Genomic DNA, 24,108 nt, shown 5'->3' with positions numbered 1-24,108 from the left:
AGCATTGGAGTGGCAGAGACAGGAGGGCTCACTGGTCAGCCTGTCTTACTGAACACCTACATACATACAAGTGTGTATATACACACACACACACACACACACACACACACACACACTAAATTAAAGAAAAATGTCACTTGTGATCTCCTAGGGTCTTATTGTGTATATATGGGACAGGCCTGGAGCAAAGGCTGCCTCTGAGGATTGGTTTGTCTATGCAGACATATTCTATGTCTATGTTATATGTCTATGTATATTCTTCTACTGTTGGGAGCTGTCGTGTGTCCACACAAGGACCCAGAGTTCTGCTGGTTTTCAAGTTCATGTGTTTTGTGGCAGACCAACTTCTATTATCGGAGACATCTTTGCAGTGGAATCAGACACTAATTAATTGGAATTAGCACAGATCTCACAAGTCAAAGGCAGAGACTTGAGCACAGCTCCATGCCTCAGGCAGAAACTGGGGGTTAGGGCACTTCCTCAGCACCTGGCCTGCTAGTGCTTCCCGGAGCCATCAGCTACAGTCTCCACACAGAGCTGTGGTTCTAATTACAGGTTTTTTAATAAAGGAGAAAACAACCAAGACCAGACCAGTGATGCGCTGGAGAGTTGAGAAATATCTGAATTGCATGCATGGGATGGCTGTACTGTGAGGTTATGCGCATGCTCTGGGTGGAGGCAGACATGCGTGCGTGTGACATATGGAGCTTGCATGGCCTGGCTGGTTCTGCATCCCCCTTCTTGCTTTCACATCTTACCTCACAACACCTGCCAGGGAAGCTCAGTGGAGCCACACCCAATAGAAGTTTCCTGATTGGCTGAAGGCTGGCTTATTACTGAATGTCTCCGACCTCTTTCCATCCCAGAGATTGAGCTGACACGCCAGCCTCCAATGGCGTGTCTTTTGTCCAGGGCCCAGCTGAGTGACCTCATAACCAGCCCCTCCCCTACAGTACCAGAGGCCCATGGAAGTGACTAAGACAGCCCCATCCCTCTGAATATCCCAAGTGTTTTTAGAAGCTCTATCCCAGACCATAAAAACTGCTATTAGCAACAGTTTTATCTGGATGTTTTTAGTCAAGTTTATTCTTGGTTTGTGTAAAAATGAATATAGTCAAGTTGACAGGTTTGAGAATCATCTAGGAGACACACTTCTGGGCAAGCCTATGAGCAAATTTCTAGATTAGGTTATCTGAGGTGGGAGGAAGCACTTTGAATGTGGATGACACCATCCCATTGTCCAGAGCCCTGGCCAGAATGAAAAGGATAAGTTGAGCAGACTTTGCTTCCTGGCTGTGGATACCCTGTGGCCAGCATACTCCTGCCACCATGCCTCACCACAGTGTGAGCCAAAGTAACTGTGAGCCAAGTAACTGTGAGCCAAAGTAACTGTGAGTCAAGTAACTGTGAGCCAAAGTAACTGTGAGTCAAGTAACTGTGAGCCAACATAACCCTTCCCCTCTTAAGTCATCCTTGTCAGACATTTCATCACAGCAATGAGAAAAGTAGCAAATAGTTTGTTTCTATTTAGGGCCATTCAACCACTGCAGTCTTGTTTCAAACCAAACCAATAATACCTTAGGGGAAACAGAAAGAAATGGAAGAATGGATATTTCCATCTCGGCCTTGCTTGTTTGTTTGAATAGTGTTTATTGGTGTCTAACGGAGGTTTGGTTATCAGATAACTCAAATGGAAATAGCAGTTTCTTCTCTGACTTCAAACTTGATTCACAGTTAAAGAGAACAAAAGACAACATTCCATGCTCAAGATTCTGCGTTTTAGTGTGAATACACACCCCAGTGCTACCTACAGGACAAATGTTCATTTGCTTAGAAACAGCAACGTGAGTGAGAGAGCTACACCTCCCACACAGCTGAGAGCCAGCAGCTTTAGCAATGTGGAGACAGAGTAGGTGCGTTTCTTTCTGGGTCATACTAGGGATGGATCCCCGAGTCTTGTGCATGCCAGAAAAGTGCTCTCACACGGGTTATAACCCTTGGCCCACACGTGCAGTTTTAAATGGAAAGTCAGGTGTAGGACTGGGGAGAGGGCTCGGTTGGTAAGGCATTCGCTGTGCAAGCAGGAGACCCTGAGTTTGATCCTCAGCACCCGCATGAAAAGCTGAGTATGATTGGGGCAGGGGGCCAAGAGGAGTAGAGGGAGGGAAACTGCAGCCAGGATATATTGTATGAGAAAAGAATCTATTTTCAATAAAAGGGGAAAATTGATAATGGCCATGTATACCTATCACCCCAATGTGAAAAATGGAGACAGGAAGATTCCTGGGGCTTGCTAGCCAGATACTTCCACCAAATCTGTCAAGTCTGGGTTTGTAGAACGAGCGGTGGGCTGTGTTCCTGCCCGCCACCCAGCTAGCTTTCCCTGAAACAATTACACGGGAACTGTATTTATTTAAACACTGCCTGGCCCATTATCTGTAGCCTCTTATTGGCTACCTCTCACATATTGATTAACCCATATCTAATAATCTGTATACCACCACGAGGTCATGGCTTACCGGGAGAGATCCTAACCTGCATCTGTCTCGGAGAGGAGAGTCATGGCGACTGCCTCATTGCCTTCTTCCTCCCAGCATTCTGTTCTGTCTACTCCTCCTATCTAAGCTGCTGTCCAATCAAAAGCCAAGGCAGTTTCTTTATTAACCAATGAAAGTAACACATAGGCAGTTAACCCTCCTCCATCATGGGTTCAGGAGAGACCCTGACTCAAAAAAACTAACATGGAGAGTAATTGAGGAAGATGCCAAACTTCTGCCTGTGATTCCACATGCAGTTACGCAGACATGCACAAGAACACACATGCACATGAATACACATATATACAAACACGCATGTACATGAGCACACACACAATCAAGTATAGAGTGGGGCATGGTAGTGTGTACCTGAGATATCACTTTCGGATCAGATGTTGGAGAATCATAGCAAATTCGAGGCCAGTGTGGCCCACATAGTAAGTTCCAGACTAGCCAGGGCTATCAAGACTCAGCCAAAGAATGGATGAATGAATAAGGCCTCCAAGCTTCCAAAGTATCAAGCACAATCTTGGCATTTGTTCTGGCCCATATGTTCATTGGTAACTGATGTCCAAGAGAGACCCAAAACAAGTCAGTGGGTGGCACAGGTCACGCCTGGCGCCCCTCCCCTCTGTGACACCTGGTGTGATATGGGAGCAGGCACCATGCAAAAGGAGCACTGAGCATGCCCAGCTCTCAAGTCCCAGAGATCTAAGACTAAACCTAACTTTTACAGTTTGGGAAGATCAGGGAGAGACTATGTTCTGTCACCAGCAATGACTTCCTTAAGTAAGAGACCTCTTTTTGAAACTTAGGCGTTAGAACTGCCCTTCCATTTTATGGCTTTGCCCATGTGTGTTTTGCCATCTCCACAGGCTTTTAGTTAGTTCTCACCACATTTACTCTTAAGTGCTTGCCCCAAACCTCTCGCGCACACAGGAGACAGAATGACAGTGTGACCTCATGCTGTCAATAAGCGTTTCCCCCCAACTCCAAACGGGTGAGTGTGGCAGCCCACACATTGGCAGATCCTCAGTGCCACACGTTCCTCTTCACAGGGCTGGCTGGGATTACACGGCCAGCTTTTAGATGCATAGACAAATCATCGACCACAGTATGCCTCATCGATGTTATAATGCAGGGGCCAGGGCTATGGCTCAGCTGAGAAAGGGCTTGCTGCACAAGCATACAGATGTGAGTTCAAGAGCACACTCTGTAGCACCTACATAAACATCTGGGTGCAACGGCACACATCTAGACTCCCAGCTCAAGGGCGGCAGAAACAGGAGGATCCCTAGAGTTCTCTGGCCAGCCAGCCTAGCGGAACTACTAAGGTCCTGCCAGGTTCAAGGAGAGATCTCTCCTCAAAAAATAAAGTGTAGAGCAGCTAAAGGAGACAATTGTTCTAGTTGCCTTCCCATTGCTGTGTTAAAATGTGACAGAAAGCAACCTGGGGAGTGGATTTATTGTATCTCACAGTTCCAGGTTATGGCCCATTATCAGGAAGACTCTGAAGGGGAAGGAACTTGAGGTAACCAGTTGTATAACAACCACAGTCAGCAGAGATAAATGAATGTTGTGCCTAGTACCCAGCTACCTTTTTCTACTCATATATGATCCAGTACCCAAACCCAGGGAACGGTGCTGCCCACGGTGGCCTGGGTCTGCTCACATCAATTGAGGCAATCCCTTATAGACATGTCCATAGGCCAACCTGGTCTGGACCATCCTTCATGGAGACTTTCTTCCCAGGTGATTCTAGGCTATCTCAAGTTAATAGTTGAAAGTATCATAATAGATCAAATTATATTCAAATTGTACCACAAAAGGTGGGGCTGGGCTTATTACTTTGCTCTTTTGGGAACCACAGACAGAGTAGTTTGTCCTTATTCCAGAACAGCACTAACCAGGTCCCTCCAACATGGGCATCAGAGGACCGTCAGTCTGACTTCACCTTCCTCTTGTGCTTTTTCCTCCCTTGCCTCCAGTGAGCTGCCTCACCCACCTCAAAACCTCCTGGCCAGCTTGAGTCCTGCGCGCAGCCACTCAGTGACGCTGTCGTGGGTTCGGCCCTTTGACGGAAACAGCCCAGTCCTCTACTACACTGTGCAACTGTCTGAAAACAGTAAGTAGCTGAGCAAACTGCTGGTCCAGAACAGAAACCAGATGTGTGTGAATGTGAGTGTGTGTGTGTATGTGTGTCTGTCTTTCTGTGTATGTCTTTCTGTGTGTGTATGTCTTTCTGTGTGTGTATATTCTGTGTGTGTGTGTGTGTGTGCACGCATGTGTTATGAGGCATGAGGGTACGCCTCTGTAAGCTAGGAGGCCACAGGAGGGTGTCAGGTGTTCTGTTCTATCACTCCACACCTTATTCCCGTGAGACAGGGTCCCTACTGAATCTGGAGCTAGGTTGGTGAACCCCAACTGTAGTAATCCTCCTGCCTCAGCCTGCCACAGCACTAGGGTTTCACACCTGGATTTTTTACGTGAGTGCTGGGGATCTGAACCCAGGTCTTCATGTTTGCACGGCAATGTTCTTGCTAACAGAGCCACCCACTCCAGCCCCAGACATCAGATTTCTTCATGTGCTCTTAATGTCATATCCTTCCCACTGCCTCACGGCAGACAGAGACACATGATCGGACTTCACAGGCAGCAAAGCAAGAGTAAGCTGGTGTGTTAGGGAGAAGGAAGAAGAACATGGCTAGGGGAGAGGAGGCATTCTCAATGGACTCTTGAGAGGGCCTTGGCTTGAGACCACTCCCAGCAGGATGGGAGTCCAGGAGACTGCCTCAGGGGCCCTAGGGGACAGTGTTATCCATGAGGCACATTGGAAAGGGGGTAGCAGTGCCTCCTAGAGCTGACTTCAGAGTGGCAGGAGCAGCCCCTTGCATCTTGGGAGGTTTTATAACTGGAGCTCGGGGCCTCACGCTACCTGTCACTTGCAGAAGTCCATGAGCAGAGACAGGAACTGAACCTTTGGAACCGCGCTTTGTTCAGAGAGCCATTCATCTGAGAGGCCAGTGAGTCAGTATCCTAAATATCTGTCTACATCTCATCTCCAGTGATGGGTGCTAGCGGGGAGGGGAGGGACAGGCTGTCAGTCATCTCAGAGCTGTTGGTCTCCTCTGGAACACGGGTTAGGAGACTTGTGGTGTCTATGCACCTCCTTCCAGCCCTGGCCCACTTCACTCTGCACGTCTGGACTCTGGCACTGCATGAATCACGGGGTCTAGTTAGAGCCTGCTCTTGTCTTCCTTGTCATCCAGGGCACCTGGGCTGGGAGGGTGAACCCAGAACAGGTCAACCATTAACAGTGTGTGTGTGCAGACAAGCTAGGCTGGTGGTAAGACATGAGTACTGATTCCTTCCTATGGTGTGGGTGGGTACCCGTGTGTCTATACAATGCAGAATTTGGAGGTCTCCATCATTTTTTTCTCAGATATAGAGGTGGTGCTGAGTGGGGAGTAGCCCTGTGGTTTCCTCGCTGCCTCCAAGCCACTTCCTTAAGAAACCCTGGCTCCTGGGGTGGGGGGGGGGACTGTCCTTTTTCCCCTCCTCCACTATCTTTCTGCCTTCATCTGCTTGCTCCTTTTCAGGCCCCTGTAATAGGCCAGTGCATCTCTTTCTTAATGACACACACCAGGGATGGGGGAGTGGTCAGCTGTGACAAGGATGGAGGTACAGCCACACACTGTTACCCTTGGCAACCTGAGGTGTGTTCCCTTTAACCTTTTAGGGACCTCAACTCAAATAAAGCAGGATTCCCGACTTCACCACAGAAAAGAGTTTCAGGGAAAGCCAGCAAGAAACTGAGTCTGAGTGTATGAAAAGACATTTTTAATATAGATTTTAGGCAGGAGGATTAAAAGAAAGTGAGGTGCTTGGGAAGAAAGATGGGTGTGGTTTTCTTAAAGAAGAGTAGGCCCCTCTTAGCCTTTATGATATTCATGAAAAACCATTTTGGTGGAGTTTGATGCTATTACCCTCCAAGCGTCACTGAGGAACCTAAATGAGGTCATGGGGGGACCTTAGGGGCACTTGATGGGACTGCAATTAATGAATAAAACTCTAGCTGGAGATGGGGATCCAAGACAACAGGCTTCTTCACTGTAGAAGTTAGCGGCTTGTTTAAGATTCTCAGAGAGGACTGAGGCCCCACCCAAGGTCACACATATTCAGGCCCAAGCCTGCTTCATGGCTGGTTTAATATTCTTCTGAGATACCGGTATAGAACAAAGTATCAACTATCGGCCATACACTGTGGACACTGATATCTGAGTTGGAACTCTCTCTCTCTCTCTCTCTCTCTCTCTCTCTCTCTCTCTCTCTTTCTCTTGCTTTACAAGACAGGGTTTCTCTGTGTAGCTCTGAATGTCCTGAAACCCTGCAGACCAGGCTGGGCTCGAACTCACAGAGATCTACCTGCTTCTGCCACTAGAGTGCTGGGTTTAAAGGTGTGCACCACCACTACCTGGCTATGAGTTAGAATTCTCGACTCTTAACTGGCTTCAACCAGACTCCAGGGTGAGCGGCTTCTTTCCCTTCCACATCTTCCTCATTTTCTGTCTGTCTGTCGTGCCTCGGAACCCCGTCCAAAGGCTTCACATCCTTCCCTGACTGTTGCATAGACATAGCTACTCTTATTGGCATCTTGCCATCCTTTTAACACTAACCTTATGCCTGTCCCCCCACCTAGCCATTTCTGTTTCCTTCACTTGTGGTCCGGTTTCCACAGTCTTGAACCAGTCCTTATAGCCTCCACTGCACCTACCTGAGCAGCAGCAGCCATGGCCTTTTAGGCCTTGAGGTTTCTCTGACACCCTTGCCCCTTCTCTCAAGCCTAGGTCATTTCAAGAGCCCATTAAGGATGCCTAAACTGCCCCAAATGCCTAAACTGCCCCAGTTCCTAAACTGCCCCAGATGCCTAAACTGCCCCCGATGCCTAAACTGCCCCCAGATGCCTCTCCATTACTTGCTTCCACTTCTTCCTTTCTTAGTCTTTCTCCCCACAAACACCAATGCTCCCTCCATCAAGCAATGGGCCTGATCTCTCCCTGTGAGCCCCAAAGGGCTCCCACAGCATCTAGGATGAACCCCAAACTCTCTGGTACTGTGTAACCTCAGTTTGCTGCAGGCCACCTCACTCTGCTGGGCATACAGCAACTGCTTTGGCTCCTTGTTGTCCCTCAGCCCCTGCCAAACAGGCCACGTACCATCTCTGTGCTTTATCCTTCACTTAGAATACTGTCAGGGACAGAGCGTTGTTTCTCACCACTGTCCCCCTCCAAAGGGCTCACCAGCACACAGCTCAGTATAACTTTTGAGCTATAAGCTGGAGTCTTCCTTTTTTTTAAAGTCAGGGATGGGTTCTAGGTAAGAATGCTAGCCTTGACCACACCCCCAACCCCTCACTGGTTGGTTCTAGGCCAGTGTTATACCACTCAGTCCTGCCCCAGTCGCTCACTGAGGGATTCTAGGCAGGGGCTCTACCACTGAGCCACACCCCAGCCCCTCACTGGGAGATTCTAGGCAGGTGCTCTACCACTGAGCCACACCCCAGCCCCTCACTGGGGGATTCTAGGCAGGTGCTCTACCACTGAGCCACACCCCAGCCCCTCACTGGGGGATTCTAGGCAGGTGCTCTAACACTGAGCCCCCTCACTGGGGGCATCTAGGCAAGGGGCTCTACCTCTGAGTCATGACCCCTCACCACAGGATTCTAAGCATGTGCTCTACCACAGAACTATATTTTAGATTCACTTTCTGAATCTTACATCCATGTCTCCGCCACAACAGCAGGCTTGGACACAGCTCAGAGGGAGATACTGTATTCAGGCCTTTCTCTCTTCTTGACCTCTGACCTAGTTTCCTTCCATAGAGAAAGTAATACTGGGGTCAGGCTAACTGACAACAGTGCCACCATTTAATCCCCAGCGAGTGAGGGAAGTGCCAGCATTATTTATTAAAATACCTTTTCACAAGGCAAGATTTTCCTGAGGCTGTCGTGGCTGCATGGCCTGTGACAAGAATATGTGTGGAGAGAATGTGACGGGAGCAGAGCTCTTGTTGTCAGAAGTTGACAGATATCTACCATAAAGACAGCTCCTGGCAGGCATCCATCTCCTGGAGACAAAGAGCGGTGTTCTGCTCTCCTTTGTGTTCCCGGTCCTAGAGTTTAGTAGCTACTCAGCAGATGAGATAGCATAGATCTGTGACAGAGCCACCAGTGGAAATGAGATAACATGAATTTGTAGCAGAGCCAACAGAATGGAGGTGAGATAATGTGGATCTGTGGCAGAGCCACCAGGATGGAGATGAGGCAACTTGGATCTGTGACAGAGCCACCAGGATGGAGATAAAACAATGTGGATCTGTGGTAGAGTCACCAGGATAGAGATGAGATAACGTGGATCTGTGGCAGAGCCACCAGGATGAAGATGAGATAACGTGGATCTGTGGCAGAGCCACCAGGATGAAGATGAGATAACGTGGATCTGTGGCAGAGCCACTGAGATGGAGATGGAATAACATGAATCTGTGGAAGAACCACTGGGATGGAGATGAGATAACGTGGATCTGTGGCAGAGTCACCAGGATGGAGATGAGATAACGTGGATCTGTGGCAGAGCCACCAGGATGGACTGCTGAATGACATTATCCCTAGAAAGATGTGAACAAATGTTCACTCACCAAATAGAGAACCAGCAACAGACCACAGTAACAATACCACTGAGGTACAACTTGTTGAACTAGTGAGTGTTTGAAGGTCACTCACAGGAATATGACCGAGGGGTTACTTACAGAAGCAGGGACCACTCAAATGCAGCCACATCATCAAAACCCACCCAGCATGGATGATGACTCATGAAAGTTGGAACCTTGAGGCTCTCATACAACTTCCAGGCAACTCATCAGGCCAGAGTCTCCTCCCTGAAACCATCTTCAGTGCTTATAGAACTGGGGAAGTAGAGCCCATTTGCAACTTGTAAGTTTCAGGAACTTTCTGAGACTGTCTTCTTGTTTGCTCCCTTAGTCCTAAGGAGGTTTCCTCCAACATGGGATGTCGCCATTCAGAGGAAAGTGCTATACAGCATGACATTCTGGGCGGTCTTCCACCAGGGAAGTGTTCGACCTTCCCTACCTGACACCCAAATGGGTATCGATTCAAAATATCACACAGGCCATTTTCCAACTGACAGCAAGACTCATTTTTCCAGTCAAGCATACTGTCTAAATCAGAAGCAAGCTTTTATGCAACCCTCCATCCATCCATGTTGATTGACATCTGCTCTTCACTGGGCAGTGCGTTGTATGCTGGAACACAGACGTGAAGTGACCAACCTCAACTTCAAACAAGGAAGTGGTCAGATCCATCAATGCTCAAGGCTCGGTTGAAAAAAAACCTGATGCATGAACATGCAGACCTGAGTTTCATTCTGTGGAATATATACTAGCAATCCAAGAGAGATGGCACACTTTTGTAACCCTGGTGCTAGAGAAGTGGAGACAGCTGGATTCCTTGTGCTCACTGGTCAGCTAGTAGGGACGAATCAGGTCCCAGTGAGAAATCTTGTCTGGAAAATCAATGTGGACAACTGGAAAATGACGCCTGATATTGACCTCTGGCCTCCACATACACATGTATACACATGTACCTACATGCATACACTCAATATGTATGTATGTATATATGTATGTATGTATGTATGTATTATGTATGTATGTATTAGGGTCCTAATTATGGCACTAATTTTTGTCCCTTGTGTGTTAAGATTCTGGGGTCAAATCCAGTATCTTTTGTATGCTAGACAAGTCCTCTATCACCCAGTCACCTTACCAGCCCCTATCTGTCACTACCCTTGACCAATGGTCACCAAGAGCACACATTAGACAACTTTGCAGGTATTTTTTAGGTACTTCCATTTGTTAAGAATGTGCCAAAGAACGGCCCTGGCTGATCTGTCATTGCCCTGTGATCCTCTCAGCTGGACCCAGCTTGGCTCAACCCATCAGCCTGCCAAGTATTGGGAGAACAGGACAGTTACCGCATGCCTATCCCTGGCTTCAATCACGCAAGACTAATCTGTGGTCTCGACAGAAGCAGCACGTGTTGCTACCAGTTGGTTGGTCATGTGCCTTCCTATCACAGCAAATCGGAGGATTGCCTCTGTCATCTGGACCCGTGATGAGCTTTTTATTTTTATTAGGAATGAGTCCCGTTAAGAAGCATCTAAACATGCAGGCTAATTACAGCCAGAGAGAACCGCTTAGCAGCGGGTATACTAAAATGGAGATTGTATTTGGCCCACACTCGGCACTAAGAAGTGGACAGTGCTGAATAACCCCAGCCACCCAACAGGCCAGCTGCTTGGGGGAGCAGCTGCCGCCAGTTCCTCCTAGCAGGCTGACGAGGCTGCTGTTCTCCTAAAAGTCCTTGATCATGTAGGAACTGGGCAGATGCATCTCAGTGGCTGAGACGGGGTCTTCCTAGCGCTTGCCTTCCCCACATGCCTACCATCACAGAAGGGCTTTCTCAGAGATGTATAGACCACCATGGCAGAGTGTGAACTTAATCCTGGTTCTCTGCACTTAACCGGAGTCAAAACTGTGTGGAGAATGTCTGGCCCCTGTAGGCATACTAAGTTTCTCTTGCCGTGAAGTGTGATGGTTCTCTTGTCACAGGTGCTTCCCAGTGAGCTGGGGACATAGGCAGGGTTGGCATTGTCATCGTCCTGATTCAGGGTCCCCACCTAGTGAGCTAAGGTAAGAAAGGGGTTGATTCCAGAAGCAGGGCTGGGGATCCAAGCAGAAAGGGTTTCTCTACAGAGCTGGTGCAGGGCCTCCTGGTAGCTGAATATCCCAGGCCTTTAGGCAGCTTTAAAATTTTGTTGCAAAATGAAAAGCATTTTTTTCTCACTCTCCCAGATCTGTCCTGACTGTAGCTAGGAACGATGTGTCTGTGGGGTCATGGTTAAGGGGAGCTGTCAGGAAAAGAAAAGCTCTCAAGTGAACCAAAGATGCAAATGAATGCAGGGCTCACCAGGCACCTCTTCAGGCTGTCTGATTTCACAGAGGCGGCTCTTTGGGTCATCTTATAACTCTGTAAATTCTAGAAAAGTCGTTGCGATTTCAGTGTTTCTCGTCTGTAAAAATGCAAAAGGATACAAGTAGATTTTGTGTTGTAGAGGGTAAAGCTGTGCCTGACTGGAGCTCTGTAGATATTGATCGGCTTTGCATCCGTCAATTCATTTTGGCGTTATTGATGTGTGTGTGCTGTTTGTTTTTCTTCTGATATGGTTGGGACATCTTATTGGAATCAGGGAGTTAATTAAAACTTGATGCAGGGGCTAGGGAGACCAGCTAGTGAGCTCCAGGTTCAGGGAGAGATCTTGCCTCAAAAATAAGGCAGTGAGCAACTGAAGAACACCCCTGACATTGCCCTTGTAGCCCCCACACACAAACGGGCACACACCCAAACACAGTGGGCAGATGTTCAATGTTCATTCCGTGTTTGTAAAAGAGTTACAATGCTCCTTTTTGTAAATTTGCCACTGAACTTAAATGAACATTTGTTAAATGTTAAAAATATACATTCTCAATGTAACACCACAGGTTTCCATAGCAACCCTGATGTTTAGAAGAGGCCATTGTAGTTCCTAAACCGAACTACAGTTGTAGTCCCTGCCTGTCTTCTGTAGCTTGACTAAGATATCCCCCTGCTGAGCTGGAGTTGTAATAGTCTTTTACCAGCTAGGGAGAAAAATCAAGTCATTTCTTCATGATAATTTTTAAACTTAGTGCCTACTGCAGTCTGTCTCCTAGTAAGGCATTTGTAGTATATTTATCTAAAAAAAAACATAAATACCTTACGATACTTAGTTCTTGGGTTTTGTTTTTAGTAAATGTGAGCGTTTATAACTGTGGTTTTTTTTATTTCTAGAATTTAAATTTAGTTATAATATAAAATACATATGTGTTTTGATTACAGATTAATATCTGCTCCTAGCCAGGTATGGGAGTGCACACCTGTAACTCAGGTACTGGGAGAGTTAAGGTCTGAGGGCAGCCCTGAGCTACGTAGTGCTACACTGTCACTGTCCCCGAAGGAAAAAATAAGAAAAGCTAGTCTCTGCAGGCCTTTGTCCATGCCTGGTTCACTCTTCCCTACCTCCTCCAACACTGGGCTCTGTCATTCAGTTCCTCTCTGCCTCTGGGTCTCCCTCACTTTTGTTCCCTTCTACCTAAAGGAGAGGGCTCTGCAGTCATGTCAGTTCCCACCCCTGCCCGACTCCTCCTGTTCTCTACTGAAGCCAGATCGCCGTTGTTCCAAAGGACTCCAGGCCACACACCCCTGCCTTGTCATCCTCAGAATCCTTCTACTTGATTGCTCTGATGTCATCCTGAATTCTTTGCTCCTGAGACCCCACCTCTGCCCCTTTCTTCACGCTTGTGTATGTATGTGGAGTGAACATGTGCATGCAGATAATGCATACACTATGTGCACATGTGTGTGGAGATCAGAAGACCTCAATTATCATTCCTCGGGTGCCATCCACTTTGATTTTTGAACATGGTGTTTTCACTGTCTGGAACTTACCAAGTAGGCTATGATGGCTGGCCAGTGAGCCCTATGGATGGCTAGTCAGTGAGTACTATGACGGCTGGTCAGTGAGCCTATGATGGCTAGTCAGTGAGTACTATGACGGCTGGTCAGTGAGCCTATGACGGCTGGCCAGTGAGCCCTATGGATGGCTGGTCAGTGAGACCTATGACGGCTGGTCAGTGAAGCTCCAGAGTAATACCTAAGGAGAGCTTGGCTTGACTAAGGAAAAGTGTAGGAAGTGTTATCCCCATTTTCGCCTCTAGGAGGCGCTATTATTGGCCATGAACCATGCCTCTGGGCCCAGCCAAGGGAATGCCTCCTCTGAAAACCCCTTTGAGGTAGTAGTGTGTGCACCCATGGAACCAAACAAAGAGCCCACTTCATTACACAGCTTTCCCAAAGGTTCCATTATTTCCAGCTGCTTGCCTGTCTTCTCACCAGCTTGCTATCTTATGTCCCATCCTCTACAGAACTCATTGCTTGAAGAATAGATTCCAGGCTGATTAGCATGGGAGACAGCACCATTCATCATCTGGCCACCACCTGCCTCTCCAAATTTGTCTCCAGCCACTTATTGGTTCCTTTTTTTGTGCTTCGACAATAAGCATTGCTTGTACTTCTCCGAGCATGTCTGAGAATTATGTCTTCCCCCACCCCCATTCCTGAAATTCTGTAGTCTGCTTCTACTTATCAATTCCCGTCAGGTGTTGCCCTGATGTCAAGACTTATCCTGTCTCCCCTACGAAGTACTTCATCACTATTCTGTCTTTCCACAAAGGTCGCCTAGGTTGTGCTATCCCCATCTTGTCCTGTAGGAGGCGCAGCCACAGGTCTTCTTTGGCTTGGGAAGCACAGTCTCCCCTCCTCTGGATGCTGTCCGTGGTGCTGAACCACCTACTAGGCGATGGTGGTCCTTAGTGTAACAGCAAAGGCAGAAAGCAAAGCTTGGTTTACTAATCCCATCCTTCAGGTTGGCAAAGACATTCTCCTATGTTTTCAGTAGATTTGTGGTCCCAAGACTCACATCTTATGATAGCTCTGCACATGTTTATTTTTTTGATCCCCAGCACAGCTGGACACCTTTTTCCAAGTTGGCTGGCTTATACTTTTTCCACTGGGATCTGTCAGTTTCTTTTCTCCCATTTTTCTAGCCAGAATTTAAGATTGTTTTTTTCTATCATTTTTGATGATTCTTTCTGTTTTGTTTTTTCCCTTAATTTTTACAAATGATTTTATATATTTTTATTTATTTATATTTCAGTCAGGGTTTATGTATTTCAACCTGCTCTCAGATTTACTGTGTAGCCCATGATGACTTTAGAATCCTAATCCTCCTGCCTCTACCTCCCAAATACTGTGATTGCAGGCATGAGTCACTTTGCCTGGCTTATGAAGTCCTGAGAATTGAATCCAGGGCTCAGCGCATGCTTCTACCAACTGAGCTACAGCCAGTCCGGCAATGGGGGATATTCTTGGCAAAGAAGTATTTGAACCTTTTGTAGTTTGGTCTGCGGATGTTTCTTTTATATTTTCTTCCAATTACTTTTGTACTTGAGTAGTGTAGCATTATCAAGCATACAATAAATGTCATTAGATTTTTCACCTGTATTTTAAGGGCTTAATTTTCCACATATTTCACTTTTTAATTCAGTTGGAATATAGGCATACTATATAGCATGACATACAACTTTTTCTGCTTTTCATTCTACCAGAATGGTTTATTGAACAATCCACTTATTTATATTGTTAATTTTTACATGTTAAATGTCCCTGTTTTAAGAAGAAAACAGACTGGGCATGAGGACACACACCCTTGATCTCAGCACTCTAGAAGGGAGGCAGAGGAAAGAAAATCTCTGTGAGTCTTGGAAGCAGGCCTGATCTACATAGCAAGTTCCAGGACAGCCAGGCTTACACAGTAATACCCTGCCTCAAAATTTAAAAAAAAAAAAAAAAGTTCAGGATTCATTTGAACCTAGTCAGTCATCATCCAGCATTTTGTTGATTTTGTTGTTGGTTTTGTTTCAGTTTTGGTTTTCATTTGTTTGCTTTTGTTCTTACAGTTCTTGTAACATTTTAAAGCTGCTATGACTCCCCTCATCCTCTAGAGAAAATGTAACTATTCTGTGAAATTTCCAAAAACAAAAAACAAAAACCAGTTCCATTGAGGTACTCTTTTTTACTTTGAGACAGGACCTCACAATGTAGTCAACAGTGGCTAAGACTTGTCATGACCAAGTGCTGGGGTTACAGAAATGTGTGACCATGCCCAGTTCCCACTGAGTTTTAATGTGGGGAGTTAAGGCTGTGTGGTGAGTTCTGTGAGGAATGACTTCTTGGCTGGTCCATCTGTTCGTCTGGAGGGTCCTACACTTGCACACTTTCTTGCTGTATGGCTTTCCAAGCCCTGCAGGTCGGTAGCCAGGAGCACTCTGCTCTTTCCACCACGGTTGTCCTAAGACTGATTCTCAATCTGTGGGTCATGACGCCTTTGGGGAGGTAACATGTCAGATAGCCTACATATCATATATTTACATTACGATCCCTAACAGTAGCAAAATTACAGTTAGGAAGTAGCAATGAAAACAATTTTTTGGTTGGGGGTCACCACCACATGAGGAACTGTGTTAAAGGGTCACCGTGTTAGGAAGGTTGAGAACCGCTGGCCAGAGGTGTAACTTCATTGCTCTGTGAGTGGGATTTCCCACAGCCACCTCCCAGCTTGCCGTCATAGGAACGCAGGAAGTCTATTGTCATCTGCTGGCTTGCTTTTCCAGCCCCACTTCCTATTCTCTTATTATTCTAATGATTTTCTGTTGATCCTCTTAGTTTTCAAAGTAAACAACCATATCTTCTCCAAATAATAGAATTCATTGTCTCCTCTTTGTTTTTCCTATCTCGCTGGGCCATCAGCATACTTTAAATGATAATGAGGCTGGTAGAAGCTTCCCTTGGTTTCTTTCCCTGTGATCTCAGTAGAATGTCTTCTAGGATTTCAGGGCTTTGTATAATATCCATTTTTTTTATTATATATTGAGTCATAATTTGCATAGAACAGAACACAGAGATCTGAGCAAGCTCTGACAAATACATCTATACCTGTAGTCCGTGCTTTAAACAGGATGAGAATCATTTCGACCTCCTGGAACATCCACTGGGGCCCCATCCAGTCATTCTTCCCCCTTCAGAGGCGAGCACCTTCTAATTCTCACCTCTCCAGATGCCTTTTGTCTGATTGTGAACTTCACAGAAGGAAGTAAGAGGCTGGTTGGAAATTGATATTTCATGGTGTTTCCCATCCCTCCCAGTCTTTGGTTTTAGGATTTCCAAGTTTATCTAGAAGATTATCTTATTTCTAAGCACCCATCAGCATTCCTTCAGGGAAGTCATAGGGGAAACTAGAACCATCCATCCCTTCCTCTTTAATTCTGTCCCCCACTGCCTTCCAGTGTAGAGCCAGTCAGAGCAACTTCAGGTGGGCTGAAGAGGATGCAGCCTCTTACTTCCATTGCTATTAGATGTAGGAAGATACCTGGGCAGAGGCTAAGTCCACCTGGGAGACAAAGGGCACTCAGGAACTCAATTCACAACCCAAGGGCACAGGACTTGGCTTAAGTGAGCTCATGAATAGCTGCCAGGAAGCTGTCCCTTAGAGTCAGAACCCTCAAAGGAGGGCCTATCACTTCACAGGAGCAACCAGGAAAGCCCTCTTGGAAGTGAATCATATATGGAAATGTGCAGAACAGGGATATATGTGTGCCACCCTCGCAGGAGACCCAGGATGGAGAAACCTAGATGAGGGGGGATTATGGGCCCCGGACATGTGTATTTGCAAGAGCAAAAGTTTCCTCAGGTCAGGAGAAGCCAGAGGCAATGATTAAATGGACTCCTTTTTTAAAAAGTTATTTTCTATGTAGTAATATATATTTCAAGTCCAGGGTTATACATGGCTGATTGCAACTAGAGAAATGTTAGCAGACATACAAAGAAAGACTTGCTTATCTGCCTCCGCCACAACCAACTGTTGTTGGAAGCCTAGTGAATTCCCTTCCACACTGAAAAGAGAAACCTCTGAGGAATACCAAGGGACCACAGGAGACCAGGCTCATCCCACACAGAGCTGCTGGGCAAGCGTTTAGGCAGCAGAACTTGGCAGGAGTCTAGAGAACTGAGTGCGAGGCTCCAGGCTGGATCTGGATGGGGGAGTGTGGACAGTCGTCTGTCCCTCAGTTGCTGATGGATTCCCACAGATGGGGGAGCCAAAAGCAGCCTGGTCCTTGGGAAGCAGGAGGCTTCTAAGGTGTACAGATCTAGGCAGAGCCAGAAGCAGCCTGGTCCTTGGGAAGCAGGAGGCTTCTAAGGTGTACAGATCTAGGCAGAGCATCAATGGCCCTGGTGAGCAGCTGCTTTTGAGAGACTGTCCTGGGGTTCTAGTAATAATAGCAAGTATGGAATATTCTAGACTCTACAGTGGTCTGTTGTTTTACACCTGGGCCACCTATGCTTAGTGCGTGTGTGTGTGTGTGTGTGTGTGTGTGTGTGTGTCTTTGTCTCCTTTTTGCTCTCATATCAAAAGCTGACTTCAGACTCACCCTAGCCGAGAATGACCTTGAATTCCTGATCCTCCTGCCTCCTGACTGTTGGGTTGACAGGCCTACACCACTACTCCCAGTCTATGCAGTGCAAAGATTGGAACCCAGGACTCTATGTTTGCCAGGCAGTCACTCTAGCAACTACATCCCCAGCCTCCCTGTGCTTGCTTTGTGTGTGTATGCATGTGTGTGCTCGTGTGTGTGTGTGTGTGTGTGTGTGTGTGTGTGTGTGTGTGTGTGTGGATGTGGATGTGGAGGAGTACACTCATCTATGTATATAGGTATAGAGGACACAGTTTACATCGGGTATCTTCCTCTATTGCTCTCTGCCTTGGTTTTGGAAAAGAGGGCCTCTCATTAAGCCTGGAGGTCACTAGACTAGCCAGGCACTGAGCCCTGGGATTCACCTGTCTCTCTTCCCCCAGGACTGAAGTTACTACAAGGTTGCTATGAATCTGAACACAGGTGCTCAATCTTGCACAGCAAACCCTTTATCCACTGAGCCATCTCTCAGCACCCCTCAGCTTTCTGAAGTGGCGGTGGTGGGGTCCTTGGGTGTCAGCTTCTGGTCCAAGGCTACCTTCCCAAGAACACTCTCTGAGGCTCGGTTCTTCTCCGAGCTCCCTTCCTAGCATCGCCGGAGGCCAGGACTCTTCCAACACAAAGAGAACCTGGAAGCAAGGGTTCATTCTTTCTCCTAATGCCGCAGGTGTCTTTTCCTGTCTGGACCCCGCTGCCTCCCGCCCCGCCCCACGCGAGCTCCTTTGCTCTGCTCTGCAAGTCGCTGCTGACTGTCATCGCACAATATGTTAAACATCCTCCTCCTCGCCCGCTATTGTGTCCTTAAAAGCTGATGGGCTTTGTGCTGTTTTGCTTGCCTCGATGGCGAAGGCTTTGTTCTCCGCTGCTTCAGATCGGCCTGGTGCTGTCTTTGAAACTTATCTTGCAGGGATGTTTGCTGATAGCCTTTGGAGCTGATAGGAAGTGCTTTTCGCGCATGGCTCATTTTCTTGTGGGATTTTGCATAATGAGCCTCCAACTAATAGCATTTGCTCCCCCTTTTAAAATGCAGCCCGAGAGAAAGCAACTGTCACAGGTATTGATGGTCTTTGTAGGGGCCCAGAGATGGGCTAGCATGGGGGTGGGAGGTGGGGGTACCAGGGCTCATCTCCAGGTGATTATCTGCCCTTGTGGGGAAGATCATGATCAGTCATCCTCCATAGGGCTATACTTGCCAGGCTTTAAGCATTTTGACCTGTACACAATCATAATTTCTTCCTGTGTGCAGGAACATGTAGAGGCCAGAGGTCTCCTACCTCCAAAGCTGTGCACCCCGCCCCCCTTTTTGAGACAGAGTCTCTCATTGGCCTGAAGATACCAATGAGTCTCCACTGCCCAGTTGTAAAGCTCAAAGATCTGTCTGTCTCTTGGTCCCCACCATGACATCACCCCATCCTCCAGGGCTACAGCATGGAGAATGAGCAGGCCTGCTTTAGCGGGAGCTTTCAGGTGCCCTCTGCTCCGGCTGGTGTGCAGATGCGCGTGGACTCAGACATTCATACATGTGCACACGAACATACTCATGTCTACCCTCTTCTCCTTTTCTGGTTTTTTTTTTGTGTGTTTATATGAACAGGTTCCTGTGTACTTGTGTGTACATGTGTGTGGAGGCCAGAGGTCAACCATGGGTGTCCTTCCTAGGCACTGTCCACCATTTTGGTTTACACATCGTCTCTCTCTGACCCGGAGCTCACAAAGGCTAGCTGGCCAGAAAGTCCCAGGAATCCTCCTGTCTCCTCCACATTGCCTTGTTACATGGCCTCAGGGAAGTGGACTTGGGTGGACTTGCCAGGAAAACACTTTGCCCACAGAGCTGCCTCCTTGCCCCTTGATAGACCTTCTCTCACAAACCACCTAGCACCTCCCAGCGCATACCCCACTCAGGACCTTGTAGCTGGCCTCTCCCTGGCTTGGCCTCAGGAAAGTTGCCAGCAAACCCACCTTTTTAGTTTTTTCTTTAGAAAGCTTGCTATTTGACTTTTGCAGAATTACCTCGTGTACCCCACCCCAAACCTCCCTACTTCTAACACTTCTGTGGGCAGGGTATGTTTCTCAGGACTGAGGAGCCCATGCTGACTCGGGTCCACAGAGCCCAGCGCTGGCTTCAGACGTCCTGTTTCCCTTGGCTGTTTGCTTCCTGTCTTAGGGCCCCTCCCAGGACCCCCAGGATGTTCAGTCACTATGTCTCCTTGGGATAAGGAGGCAGGACAGTTTCTCAGTCCCTCCTTTGTGGTGACCTTGATAGCTTTGAGGAAAGCTGATGGTTTTAAGAATGTGCTCAGTTGGAGTTTGCCTGATGCTTTCTTTGTGGTTAGCCTGTGTGGGAGAATGCCCTTCTCCTCGGATCATGTCAAGAGCTCTCACTGCCAGTTTGACTTAGCATCATCATTGTTTGATAGGCTGTGCGTGTGCGTGTGCGTGTGCGTGTGTGTGTGTGTGTGTGTGTGTGTGTGTACCTGTGCATATGTTCATGTGGGTAAGAACCTGTAAGGTATCTTTCTCAAACCCCACCTGCTTTATTTTTTTGAGACAAGGTCCTCTCATTGAACCTAGAGCCCACCCATGAGGCCTGGCTGGCTGGCTATTGAAACCCAAGCAACTTCTTGTCTCATACTCCTAGCACTGGGCTTGCAAGTGTCTGACATTGGAAAATACAAAAACCATGGGTTCTGGAGGTTGAACTCAGGCCCTCATGTTTACTAGGCAAGTGCGTTACTGGTTGGAACTGGTTGGACTGTCTCCCCTTAATACGTCTTTTAAGCTCTGGCAGTCTTAGCTTAGCTCTACCGGCTTCCGCTCTCAGCTGCACCTGTCTTGAGCACGCAGTCCAGTCCCAAAGAATACAGCACATGTGCTCACAGACACTGCCTACGAGGACAACTCGACATGTGGGAGGAGTCTCTGGTTAATGTGGCACCTCTTCTCTCAGCTGGGACATTGAGGGACCCAAGGAGAATTCTCAGTGTCTTGGTCATGTTGGTGACTTCTCTCGTTGCCACAGCTGGGCAGCAAAGAGACGTGACTGGCTTCGCCGAGGAGGGCTAGTGCTCTGAGAATAACAGCTGGAGAGACGCTAGCTTGGCTTCCGCCATCTCTCGTGTGTCAGTGAGGCCAACTATTCCCCCAGCTGGTGATGAACCATTGGTGTTAGCACAGTGCTCGTGTTTCGTGAGCTTCAGGGTGCAGACACCTACATCAAGGCAGAGACATGAAAACTGGACAATAATCAATTTATGCTTTGATTATGCCACAAACGCAATGTTATGGCGGGGGGGGGGGAATCTGGATTTGTTCTCTGTTTGTGTAGGGGTATACCTGTGCTTGTGTGGGTGTATGCAGGTGTGCAGGTGCACATGCATGTGCAAGGTCACTCTCTCTTACACACACACACACACACACACACACGGTGGAGAGCAGTCAAGGAAGACATCTGACATGGACCTCTGACCTAAACAGGCTTGCTCGTACACACATCATCCACATGCACATGTTTCTGTGCCCACAAGAACATCTATGTGCACCACACACAAAATACGGAAAAGAAAACAATCAATCAACCTGCAGTCATCTGAGCCCACAGAGAGAGATCAAGCCTGCAGAGTCTCCATCTTTCAGAATGGAGCAGCAGCTCCATGATTGGGCATAAGAGAAGTACTGGAAAGGAGAGGAAAGAGACAGGAGAGGCCCGTGGGTCAGGCCTCTCACATGCATCCTTGGCTCTTCTACCACTCAGGTAGTCTCATGAGAACTGGCTGGAATGGGAATCTTCTCACAAGTTGTGTGTGTCGTGCCTTGCCCCCATTGACTGTCTGGCTGTGCTATGCTATTTACATCTTAACAGTCCTTGGCAAGTTTGCAACTCTAGCACTTGTCAATAAACAAATCCTTCCCAAGCTACTTCTTCTGGGGAGGGGATACAGTCCGGGTGCCTGTGAGATGGGTTGGGTCATTCTGATCAGCTTCACAGTTTGATTTCTCTACCTGCCAGATTCCTTATCTTTTTGTCGGGAGGAAAAAAGATAAGGAATTCTATAGATGTGCCTGGAGCTCTCTGCATAGACCAGGGACATGGAGGAGATGAATGGGTCCTTTGTCAAATCAAGCGAGGTAGCAGACCTGAGCTTTAGGTCCTGGACATGTAAGAGCTGTCCATGCTCTAAAAGACAAACAGGCCCAAAGCTGTACTGGACAGAAGCTGGGAGGCAGTGCATGGGGCAACAGTGTCTTAGGGCAGATGTGTGTTGCTGTAGCAGAGTCCCTGAGGCTGGGTGACGTGTAAAGTAGGGAGGTTAAGTCACGACCCAGTAGAGAAGCAGAAAGGAAGGAAGATAGACACATACGAGGCTGCAAGGAGGGGAGCCAGGAGCACTTAGAAGCCAGGCAAATTCCACCACGGAAAATGCTCACTCCCGCAAGAAAGACATTGTCTGCTTGTGGTTTTGTCTTGTTTGTTTTGTGCTGAGGATTGAATCCAGGATCTCACACATGTAGGCGAGCCCCGAGCCCCACTCTCCCCTCTTAAAGGTTCTCATGCCTCCCCGCCAACTCTCCCTCCCAACAGTGTGCATATGTGGAAAATACCCTGACCAAAGCAACCCAAGGAAGAAAGGGTTTGTTCTGCTCATAGTTGGAGGGCGCAGTCCATCATGGCTCATGGCAGGAAAGTCAAGGTGATAGATGCTGGAAGCGGCTGGTCATGTCACACCCTCAGTTAGGTAGCAGAAAGCAGCGAATGCACACTCAGCCCTTTCTCCATGTATGCAGTCAAGGCTCCCAACTGGGGAATGGTGCCACCCACAGTGGGCAGTTCTTTCCACCTCAGTTATAGTCAAGATAGCCCAGCAGGCATGCCCAGAGGCCTGTCTCACAGATGATTCTAGATTCTGTCAAGTTGACACTAACCATCACACCAAGAGACCCAGCCTCAAAGTGAGGTTTGATGGGGACACACCAGGATAAAGCCCCAGCAGGTAGCTTCTTGCCTTCAGCTTTCTCTGCCCTTGTCTGGCACTGATGAACCAACCATCTTAGTCAACCAGCTGATACCACGTCCTCCCAGTTCTGTCCCTCCCTGCATGGCTAGGCTCACTCATGCTATGGAAGCAGAGTAGCTGCTCCCTTGCAGACAGCTGGAGTTCAGAGGAGGAGAAGGCTGGGATGAGTCGCCCGAGACTCCACCTCCAGGGTTCAGAGCAGAAGTAGGAAGCTCAGTGTGTGATCCCACGATCCTTGTTATTTTCTGTTTGTTTCCTTGATTTCCACTTTCCTAATGGATGCGAGGTGACTTATGGTCTTGATGGTCTCTCAACTTTACAGAAGTTCCTAGGGAACTAAGCAGCTCTAAATGGAAGAGTTCACAGCAAATGCCAGTCATCCGGGTCTTCCTGTCTCACACCAGCAATCTTCGGAAGGAAGCTAGATCTGTAACTGTTAGCCTTGGCAAAGCCAGGCCCAGCTCCATGGTGTCAGGGGCAGTCCGCTGACCTTCCACATTGTCAGAGAGTCCTGTAATGGAGTTGGCTGAGAAACTCTGGTCTTTGTGGGCTATATATAGTGACAAAGGCTCCAAGGACTAGCTTTTCCATAGCTAATTAAGGATATGCGTCTTGTGGGTTCCTGTGTGTGTGTGTGTGTGTGTGTGTGTGCAAGTGTGTGTATGGTAGGTGCATGTAAGAGTACACATGTCCACACATGAGGCCAGAGCAAGATGCCAGCTGTCTTTTCTCACTCTACTTCATTGCCTCAAGACAGTGTCTCTCATTGAGCTGAAAATCACCTTTATTGGCCAGACTGGTCAGCAAACTCTCAGGATCTGCCTGTCTGCCCCAAGACGGGGGTTTCGGGCACACACAGTCATGACCAGCTGATGTAGGATTCCCCTCTGTAGGCTGTGGATACATTTTATTACCATTGGTTAATAAAGAAGCTACTTTGGGCCTATGGCAGCACGGAATAGAGCAAGGCAAGAATTCCAAACAGGGATAGAGGAGAAAAGAAGGCACAGTCTGAGAGATGTCATGTAGCTGTCAAAGGAGAAAGATGCCCCTCCTGGAACCTTACGGGTAAACCACGAACCTCATGGTAAAATACAAAATAATAGGAATGGGTTAATTTAAGATATAAGAGTTAGTTAATAAGAAGCCTGAGTTAATAGGCCAAGCAGTGATTTAATTAATACAGTTTCTGTATGATTATTTCGAGTCTGGGTGGTCAGGAAATGAACGAGCAGACTCTGACTACACCCAGCTTCTTACGTGGGTATCAGGGATTCAAACTCAAGTCCTCTTGCTTGCAGAGCAAGCCCTTCTACCCA

At 47.7% G+C, this 24,108-nt stretch overlaps 1 protein-coding gene across 1 annotated transcript in view; it reads left to right on the top strand.

The window, feature by feature from the left end:
* The window catches only part of Sdk1 (sidekick cell adhesion molecule 1), a 944,655-nt gene that overhangs the window by 714,432 nt on the left and 206,115 nt on the right, over positions 1 to 24,108 (top strand). The window contains exon 14 of the mRNA XM_087903322.1: positions 4,526 to 4,662. Coding sequence (XP_087759448.1) covers positions 4,526 to 4,662 — 137 coding nt within the window. The remainder of the gene's footprint in view (positions 1 to 4,525; positions 4,663 to 24,108) is intronic.

Source organism: Myodes glareolus, chromosome 2 (genome assembly GCF_982192425.1).
Source record: "Myodes glareolus chromosome 2, mMyoGla1.1, whole genome shotgun sequence".
In the NCBI taxonomy this organism is placed as follows: Eukaryota; Metazoa; Chordata; class Mammalia; order Rodentia; family Cricetidae; genus Myodes; species Myodes glareolus.
This window is presented reverse-complemented; position numbering and strand designations above follow the sequence as displayed.